The following is a 10726-nucleotide window of genomic DNA, read 5'->3' as shown; positions in this document are numbered from 1 at the left end:
AAAAATCTTCTATTTTTAAAGATGTGCAAACACTGTAGTGGTTAAAAACAGCATTGATATAAAACTCCACATTTTTACATGTGGAGTCTTGTGATACAAGTCCACTTTATGATGGCTGGTGCAAAATGTAGTATAATATTGTAGAGCCCAATGACCTCCATATGTGCTTTTAATGTAATGTACTTTAACAGCACCATCTGGAAATCTGTTTCAAGTTTAGAAAATGTATTTTCTGTTGTCATTACCAAAGATACCTTTCTGAGGGGATTATGTAAAATGGAGCTGTGACACTTTAGCAGCGACAAAGAAAAATGATAGAGTGAGCAGTTTAGCTCCAAAGATTATTTATAATCGGAAATCTGGTGGAGCCTTGTGAAAGTAAACGGGCAAGAGGACAGATTTTACTTGACCCAACAAGTGTAGCCGTTTAGCTGAACAATTTTTTCTTCCAGGAATACAAAGCAATTGAAACCTTGGCTTTAATGGAAGTAACAACTGAAAACTGAGAGCTGCTGAAACTGATATCTCTGGCAGCCTGACCACAGAGCCGACTGTTATTATTTTGTTAGGTAAGATACATAGTTTATTTTTTTCTTTATGCATTTTCTGTAGGATAAAACATCCTACAGATGCTCTTCAAATCATGCTTGAAGAGCACATGATTAAATCAGTCAAAGAAAGGAGATAATATTTGACTGCATATTCCATTAAAGTACTTGTGCTGATGCCAATCCACATCTGACAGGCAATTCTTGTCAGAACCAAAGCATAAAGTACCTGAATGCTGCCAGATTGGTGGTATTTCTTGGCATTCATATGTTTTTGAGTGTCCCTGACCCACACTCATAATACATCTCTTCACTACACAGACATCCAATCCAAACCCACCTCACAATTCCCATGGATGCTGCAAAGGCAACCACAGTAAACAATAATTTTAAGATCAAAGAAAGAGGCATCGAGCATATTAGGAAAAAAATTAGCATGTAAACATTTCCGTATGATTTTTCGTATAATACATTTTTCAGTTTATCATAGGCTCTTAAAAATATGTGTGATGTGATCTAATTGGCTTTATATCCAAAATTTTAACTGTCAAATTTGGTATCATCCTCAGTGATTTGATTGTTGTAGGTGTTTCTTTTGGCCAGTTGAAAGTAGATGAGAAAAAACGCTTTTGACTGAATGAATGAACATACATGCAGCAAAGAATGATGGTCTCCTTCTCCTTGCTAAGTAAATGATCACTCAAATGATCCTTTGTGGACTTAAATTTAAGCTGGTAAATTACCTATTTCAATTTTTGTCTTTTCTGTGTCTTTTGTCTTGGGTGGACATTACTGTGTTATGAATTGATACACGTATTCGCTGTTCCAAGCATAACCTCACCAGCTTTTGACAACTTTCAAAACTGTCAGCTCACTTTATTTCTTTCAAATTGTATATTTCTCCATTTCATACAGGAGAATGAATATAAACTACCATCTTTTAATTTATAGTGGGTCCCCCTCTCAAACTCTGCCCGGGCCCCTGCATAGCTTTGGGTCGGCTCTGCCAATAGAACCGGGATGCAGCGACACTCCGGCTGGCTGATGCTGTTACTTTTCTCTAGTCGCGTTCAGGGAGGAGGGCCACGGGATAAGTTTTTCAACTTCTGATTTGATGATGTGATTCTCCCCTTCAGGATGTCACAGTCGGTTCGGGTTTAGTGTTCCGGGGTTTGTCCTGCCTCCTCACGCACCGCGCAGGGAGCAAAAGTATCTTGCGCTTTTCTTTTTTTTTTCCTTTCCATGAAAACTCTTCACCATCAGTCAGAGATCTGGGCTTAAAGGGAGAGGATCTGATGGGCCCAGTTTGACTCAAAGATAATTCCATATATATTTCCACAAATGGCGCTTTAGTAAAAAAAAGAGAAAGGGGGGAACAAAAGCATACTCAGGATTTTGGAGGGGATATAACTTTTTAAATAAAGCCGCCCGTTTTTCTGCAGCAGCTGCGGGCGCTCACCATGGAGATGGAAAGATGGACCATCAGGTGGAAAACGAAAAGGCGTCTATTAGATTCAACGCTAGCCGCGGTGGGCACTTTAATCCTAATTCTACAAAGTGTCAGTGCAGGTAAGAGGCTGTTTATTGCTGAGTTTGCGTGGTTTGGAAAACTGGAGAGGGTCTGGCGCACAGCCCGAATATAGCAGCAGGGTCAATGAAGCTACGTGGTACAAAGGAGTTGGGACCCACCTTTTGGCAATTTAAATAAAATAGCTTACCTGCCACTGCGACTCTAACCTAACTTGCCTATATCATTATATAAAACACATAATTTTTCAGTGATTTACTATTTCTGAGGCAGATAATTGCTCAAAGGTTTAATTGAAACAGAAAAGGGTACATCATGTGACTTTTGAAGGACCCAAACATAGAAGCTGAGTGTGGGTTATGCTGCACTACAGGGCTTTTGTGATAACCGTTAATTCTTAAATGAAATTTTACCTCGTAAACCCCATCATCTATTTAAAAGGGGGGGCTTGATAAGAGATGTACTAGATTTGGCCCTTCAGACAAGAAAAGGCAAGGCAAACGTTTATTTTATTGCAAGATTTGTACTATTCAAAGTGCTATGCATGAAAATAAAGAACCAAATAACTTTGTAAACCTTAACTTTATTACTGGAATAATAAAAGATATTCATTTAAAGGAACCAGCAGTTTCTGTACATCTCAGATTTCCAGGGAATTGGTTCCAGATCTTAATGCAGCATCCTCTTGTTTAATCCTTGTTCTGGGAAAACTGAATTAACAGATCTGAGAGAGGTCCAGACGGTTCATGCATGATGAGAAACTCTAAAATGCATCTAGGCTCAAGACTATTTAATGTTTTATTTACCATAAATAAGAGATATTGCGTAATGCAAGTCATTCTGGTGTGTTCACCGGTGATTAATGCAGCAATGATTTTGGTTTCTGTGATAAATTTGGGCCACATTTTACATTTTGTTTGAGCGACTTGAAAGCAATTCTTTCTAAGCAAAACCGTTTGTTTTATTCCTCATCACTTGGAAGGGAGCCATGCTTTTACTCATAACTTTTCTCATGATATTTGGTATTATCTCAGGCTGACCACAGATAACAAAATATGCGCCGAAATTGATCTAAGCTCACTAAATGATTAAAACTGACACACTGTTTTCATAATAAATTACTGTGCTTTTTGGTATTATAAGATACCTGTATATAGATAGTAGGACTGCACAGTCTGACTTTAAGTGTACAGGTATTGTGATGGATTTTTAAAGTTTATATAATACCTGGGCACGAGACAGAATTCTTCAAGTGGAATTTATATTCTGGGCTGAAAGATCACCATCTTTCCACATTATCCAGACTCCCACCGAGTCCAAGAAGGGGCGTAGATGGAAAAAAAGATGGGGAGAAACAGTCTGGAGTATTTTCTTTGCTTTTAAGAAGACATATGAGGGTCACACAAATTCTTTCCTCTGTGAAATCATAGTAATAGACATATTATTGTGTATCCTTTGCCAGACTATATTTATGCACTTAAATAAGATATTTTTTCACATATAGCAAGAAAGTTAAAGCATTTGTTGCTATATTAATCTTTTAAAATATAATTTAATAAGCAATTGTTAGAAAATGGAATTGTTTTTTTTTGGGTGCTTTTGAGAAGGGAGGCAAAGAGAATTATTCCTATTTCTACAATATTGCGTCATATTTGGTACATTAGACTTTTGAGGTCATGTAACAAAAAAAATCTTTTTTCCACACTTTTTGGAATTTTTGTAAGTCTGTAAAATATATTTTTTCACTATTTTTGCTCAGTGGAGCTGGTTTTTGAGACAATTACCTTTGTTAAAGTGTAACTAACCTCTTGTGAGAGGATAAGCCCGCAATGACAATTTTTTTGAAAATTCCACAAAGTGGGTGGAGCCAAGAGACAAAGTGGGTGGAGCCAAGAGACAAAGTGGGTGGAGCCAAGGGAGACTGAAGGTCACGACAAGTGTGAGGATGAGGGGAAGGGGTGACTGGAGGGGGTGAGCGGGGTTGTGGTTAGGATGAGAGACACACTAATGCCGCTATATTTAGCCACTTTAAATATAACCTCCTGCGACTTTTTACCAAAAAGCCAATAAGTGACAAATCTGGCAACTCTTTTCTGTGTTGTTGGAGACTATTATAGTGTCAAAGCAGCTCTGCCGCTGCCCCGCTGTGTACTGAGCTAGCAGAGAGAGCTACTTTGAGTCCATCCCTCTTCCTGTCCTGCAGCATACCGTCACCAGTAATCAGAGCAGAGGAGACCCATTCCACTCCTTGTCCACTTTGCAAATGAATCACACATTTATAGAGCTGAGTAACGCTATCAATCGATGCTGTCTGTGGCCACGCTCACTATTTCAACTCCTGACTTGCCACAGGGCAAAAGCGTGTCTGAACACAGGACTTTTTTTTGAAGAAAAACCGTACCGTTTTGAAAAGTAACGTAATTCAACTGCTTAGGCATTATTTGACACTGAGATGGTTTTAGGCGAAATAATGCCAAACTAAGCAAATTTGCACAAAATTCACACAGAGAAACATACAGATAGAACCCTAAATAACTTATTGAGACAATTTATCAGCAAATAAAGATGATTTGGGGATTAGTTCCTCTTTAAAGAGGAATAGATCTTAGAAGTGTGTGTCAGAAGCAATACATTAGATAAAGATTTTTAAAGAGTCTTCTACCTGTTTAACAAAGTAACAAATGTATCACTTATCATCCGTGTATTTCTTAGACGTGCACCTCTGTAGTAAATCTAAAAGAGATGCACTTTCCACAGAAATGTTTGTCTCAAAAATGATTGATTGAGCTTTGTTGGGTTAACTTTTTTGAAGCCTAATACAAGATATAATTGACAGTTTCTTGGTCACCAACACCTGATTTTATCTATTTTCGGCATCATAAGTGATACATGAGGTGCTTAAGTCTGGTAATCATAAGCAAAATGATGTTTTTTTTTTTTTTCCCCACAGGTTTTGTTATTTGTATATGTGCAAACGATATGCGTTCACCATTGTTTGATGTAGCAGATTTCAGCAGGAAGGGCTAACTTTTTTCAAAAAATGTAGCGGTCTTCAAAATACCCGCATCATATTTTTCTGTAGCCAGATTTGTGATAACAGTTTTGTTGTTATTGATACAGGTTTTCTGAGATTTACTTCCTCTTATTTGGAGATTTTTCTATGAAAAGTGATTGAAAATATTCGCGGAAAATCTGCCTGTTTGCAGATTTATTCGTACCACAAGCCTGACATATTCAAAAGAAAACACAGCTTGGGAAGCTGAACTACGCTAGCGTAATGCTACATGACATGCTAATGGCTAGCATTGCCAAGCACTCAATCCAGTAGCGACATTTATTGGCTCTAACCTCAAGAGCGAAGATAAAGAAGACTGTCGATATAAGCGTATGCGATAATGCTAAGATGGTTTCCACTATGCGTATTAATGCATACTAAGGTATGAACTGTTAAAATGGGCAGTTATTAGCATTTTCAGAGGAGATATTAAGTATGTATGGTTTTTAGCAGTGCTCATTTTACTTGTTTTAAAAAATATACAGGTACTTTTCCCACTGAGGTCCAACATTGTTAAAGTTATAGCTGTTTGATAATGTACTTCATCAAATTATAATAAAATACTATGCTTAGCCTCATAGGGGTCTACTTAATTTCGAACCATCAGCATAATTTTCTTCCAAGTAATTGATTATTTCCGTGACACATAAGCACATCTCAGAGACCTGAGCTAAAACAATTATGAGCACAAAGTCTGTAGTGCCATGCTTGCACGTTCGCCCATGTGTCTGCATATTGACAGATGTTTAAGCTGGCCATAATTGCATGATGTGCTAGCAAACATTTACAGGCTTTCTAGCATGCTTTAATTGCTGCCTATGCTGCCAACTCCCTGTGGATGGTAGTGACACAAAATAAGACAGACGAGACATCCTGAGATGCTGCTGCAAAACCACAGAGCCGCCGAGACATGAAGTTATAATCGCCCAGGTTTGAAATGGAATCTAGCCCTAAACTTCAAACTGGAATAGGTAAATAGATGAAGGGCATATGGACTTTTTTGCCCGTGGAGGATGAAAATGTGTTCTGATGTTTTACAGTGTACAAACTGGGGTTTGTCATGTCAAAACATGCTACATGTTACATAGGAGTGACTTGTAAACACGGCAGATGCTACATCATAGCTCCTTGGCAGCAGTGTCATTAAAATCATAGACTGACAAATTACTACTCAGACTGCGGAGAGACTGCTTTAGTATGTTCACCATGAGAGAACTGTCTGCTCTCTCATGTGGCTTTCTGTCCTTATCATTAGAAAATGTTTTATTTCTCTTTCGGCTGGAGGGATGAAAGTTTTTTTTTTTTTTTTTTTTTGAGATATGTTGAGAGAAATGCACATTTACTTCACCTACTTGGAGCCTGAAAAGTGAAAAAGCTGTACCTACTTATTTTGGGGTCCATAATGGTTTTGGGATATTGCCCCATTTCTTCAGGGCTTCTGTGGAGTAACGGCTGTGGAAGGAGAGGGGGGCTGATGAGTCGGGGGCGTCTGGGAGAGTCTGTGTGTGTGTGTGAGGTGGGGGGAGGGAGGGTTCTTGGCCAATTCAGCACATCTGGAATATATGAGCCCTTGAGGTATGCAGTAACGCAGAAAGGCATTCTAAAACTCACAAAGAGACCTTCAGTCCAAGCAGTCTTTTTTCAGGAACCAGTAGCTCTGAATTTGGGACTATTTTCAGACGAGCCACAGACTATTTTCCTTTTTATGACGCATTTTGTGAGAGGTTTCAAACCTGCCATTTGATGCCTTCACTTTGTCTTTTTATTCTGCCTCTGTTTAAATAATTGTACAGTCTATTAAACTGTTATTTGGCGGTGTCGTTTGTGGAGACCTTTTCTGACCTTCGCCCGATGAAGTTTATTCTGAATCCATCCGAGATGGAAGAGAAAGATAAATCGCTTGAGTTTCTAGATTTCTCAGCAGTGTCACTAATAAAAACAGGAGAGAACCAGTTTCTCTGAGCCAGTATAGACTCTGTACTCCTCCCTTGCTTTCACAGGGCAGATCTGGACTACTTCATATAATCTTTTGAGCATATAGAGGTTTGAATCACATCTCAAGCGGTTATTCACAGTGAAAGCAGCAATAGGGATGTTTTTTTTTTTTTTTTTTCAGTTAGTATGTATGTTTTAGTTAGGGGGTAAAGGGAGTGGTGCCAGCACCATAATGGCTTCAGCATGTAGACTTCATAGCTCCACCTATCAGGATTGCTCCTGGTGTCTAGAAGCAAATAGGAACTGCACAATCAGCACTTCCTGCCTTTCTTTGCTACATTAACTGGAGTAATTTTAAGAATGTTTAACTTGTTTTTATATTTCAAAAAGTTTTTTTTTTATTGTATTACAGCACAACCTAAAATATCCTCTACAACTTTTTTTTTTTAACATTTTGTTAATTTTAAATGTTTCAAATCATCAAACAGGTTTTGATGTCAGACAAAAGATAACCTGCAAAAATAAACAGAGGCACCTTTTCCAATAACTATTTTACTCATTAATAGGAAGAAAGCTATTTAAACCAGCCTGACTCCATGTCAAAAAAGTAATTGCCTCTCAACTTAATAATTGGTTGTGCCACCCTTGGCAGCAAGGCCTGCCATCAAATCCTTGCGATAACTTGTAATCAGGCATTCGCATCACTTTGCAGGAACTTTGGCCAACTCTTCCTTGCAGAATTTTTTTATTTAAGCGCCTTTTCAAGCACGAGCAGTCCTGTTCCAGACCACAACACAGAGTTTGGTCCAGAGTACTTCACTCCCGAACCTTTATTTTTATTCTTTTTTTTTATGAGACATTCAGAGTTTAACTTGTTGGTGTGCTTTAGATTACTGAATAACTCAAGTGCACCCAAGCTTAAGGCCACAAACTGAGGCTGGCACTCTGTTTCCAGATTTTACACACTGCCAAATGTCTTTAACTGCAATCAAAGCATTTCTGAGGTTTCTTAGCTAACTTCATGTTGTCAGATATTTCGTTTAGGTCATTTATTGATTCTACGTGTTTGGTGGTAATTCGGTCTTGGCATGGAGAGTGAAAGTGAGCTCTGCTTTAAAAAAAATATGTGCTTAATTACTATTAATTCTTGAATTGATAAGTGGGTCAAATCAAAAAGTAAAACCATATGAAATCTGTGAGAGGGTTGACTCTTCTTCATAGCATGGTGAAATTCGTATTTGCACATACAAATGGTATCTTACCAGTTAACCACGGCCACTTTTGGGAAAATGGACGCTAATCTTTCAGCAGAGGTCACGTTGGTCTTCAGGAATTTTAGTCTGACCAGTCAGATCCTTGTTTATCAAAGGCACATCCTGCTTCTTGATCCAGTTAAAAGCCAGATGAGTCCAGCTATGTCTAGACACAGCTGTCATGATTTTTCATTGTTTTCCTTTCTGTAAAAGTGAAAACAAATAGCTGGTCGAAAGAATTTGACTTGGAGTTCAGGTTTTACTACTGGTTCTTGGCCAGCTTACTATTATATTGAAAAGCCCTAATCATATTTAAGTGTATTATTGCTGATTAACAAAATGAAAAAAAAAAAAAACTATAACTCTGGATTAAAGAGCTAAATAGTTGTACTTTTTAGTTTCAATGGGAAGACAGACTTGAGACCGGAGTAGAGGTTCACCTTCAGCAGGACAACAACCCAAAACTTATAATTATAATCACAGCTACAATGGACTGAGTTAGATCCAAATATATTGTATGCAATAGAGTGGTCCAATCAAAATCAATACCTAAATTCCATCGAGAATCTGCGGCGATATTTCAAAATTCAGACTCTGTTCATTCAGTTTGACAGAGGTTAAGGTGTTTTGCAAAACAAAATTAGCAAAAGCTTCAGTCTTTTGATGTGCAAATTAAAGCTGGTAGAGACATAACCCGAAATAGGTGCGGCTGTAATTGCAATGAAAGGTTGGCTCTGAAACTTAACAGGCAGGCTCAGCATGAATAACTTCTTCAGATTTTATTCATAAGAAGAAGAAAAAATAGTTGGCCGCCCTTTTATTTAACACTGACACACTCTTTTGAAAGGTTGAGAGTATGAATGCCTTTTTGCATCGCTTTGTATACAATACAGCGGAGTTTGTAAAGTCACATTTCCAGCCACATATAAACAGTTCTGTCTACAGCAACAGGAAAATGATCTTCTGCTGGTGGGTTCTGATTGTGTATTTTTCTGACAAATAAAGCCTCCGGCAGACATGCTTTAATCATAGATGAAGCCACTGTTATTGTTTGTACTAGCACATTAAAACATGCACTCTATCAGGGCTCTATAGCTGCTGATGATGGGTTTCCTGGAAAAGAGGAAATTTGAGTTTCAGAATAAAAACAGTTGCAGCCCAATACATAAAGTAAAAGACTGCAAGGAAGTGAGAGTGGGAGAAAAGGAATGTAATTATGCATTACAAGGTTGAACAATTCACATCCAATAATTCAAAATTAATTGTGTGTGTGACTAAAGCTTTTTCCAGGACATGGCCATGGTCTTAAATGTATAAATAAAATGTTCCCCCAGAGCCAGAATGTGCCATCTGCAAGTTCAGCATCAGCAAAATAACCCAGCACTGTTTACAACAGCTCTGCTGAGTAAAAAAAAAAAAAAAAAAAAGGTTCTCCGGGGGCTAGTCTTTACAACTCAACAACATGTAGCCACTTCTTTCAGTCTCCTGTGGCAGCCATTGGGTGGTGCCTAAACACTTGCTCTTACAAAGCGCTGCATATTTCAGATGTGTCTCTGTTCCAGAACACCTGATTCAAATGACTGCATGACCTCTTCTGCAGCCGTCAGGTGCTGCACAGGCATGCTAATAAATCACAGATTTAAGACAGGTGTGTGGCAGAAGGGAAACACCTGAAACATAAAAGGCATGTTGATCCAATGTTTCTCAATTCTGAGGACCAGAACTGAGAAACTCTGGCCTCCCCTGCGCCTTTCCTAGTCAGCTCCTCTAGACTAGTGGCAGCAGCAATAAGGAAACAACTGGTAGAACTTCAAGTCTGTGAAAGTTATCATACGAATGACGTCTCAGACCAATGCTGTAAATGGCATAATGGAAAGTCATTGTTGTAATGAAGTGCTGAGTTGGCAGAGTATAGGAAAGCATAAGAGCTTTTTAAAGAGACAGAGACCCCATTTAAAGGGGTAAAACTACAAAGTCAAATTTCTTTTTATTCATTTTTGATATATACATAATTTTTACATGAACTGAAGATAACTATAATATAAATAGCATTATGTGCCTGGAAAATACACAGAACCACCCTTTTAATTTAAGCTCGTCTTAAATTGAAATAATATTCATCTTAAAAATCTTTACATTTACCGTATTAAAGCTTGACAAACACTAAAAAGAAACTGAAATGTATTCTTCTTTGTTTCAAAACAGATACAAGAAATAATGGTCAGAAAAATGTTTATTGGATGATTTCAACAAAGACATTTTTTGAATCATCGTCTGCTTTTCTGCAACATTTTTGGCGTCATATTTGACACATTATCTGCTTCATCGTACAGCAGGTATCAAAACTAGAACTATAAAACAAATTCCCGTGGGATTTTACATTTTCATGGAAAATGTCTAAAATATA

General features: G+C 37.9%; 1 protein-coding gene across 1 annotated transcript in view; it reads left to right on the top strand.

The window, feature by feature from the left end:
• Positions 1–1724: 1724 nt before the first annotated feature.
• Positions 1725–10726, top strand: part of LOC106964967 (collagen alpha-1(XI) chain-like) — a 105178-nt gene continuing 96176 nt past the window's right edge. The window contains exon 1 of the mRNA XM_015060790.1: positions 1725–2117. Coding sequence (XP_014916276.1) covers positions 2009–2117 — 109 coding nt within the window. The 5' untranslated portion in view covers positions 1725–2008. The remainder of the gene's footprint in view (positions 2118–10726) is intronic.

The sequence above is a fragment of the Poecilia latipinna genome, unplaced genomic scaffold (assembly GCF_001443285.1).
Source record: "Poecilia latipinna isolate Pla-1442-1.1 unplaced genomic scaffold, P_latipinna-1.0 Scaffold1743, whole genome shotgun sequence".
NCBI classification, from domain to species: domain Eukaryota; kingdom Metazoa; phylum Chordata; class Actinopteri; order Cyprinodontiformes; family Poeciliidae; genus Poecilia; species Poecilia latipinna.
This window is presented reverse-complemented; position numbering and strand designations above follow the sequence as displayed.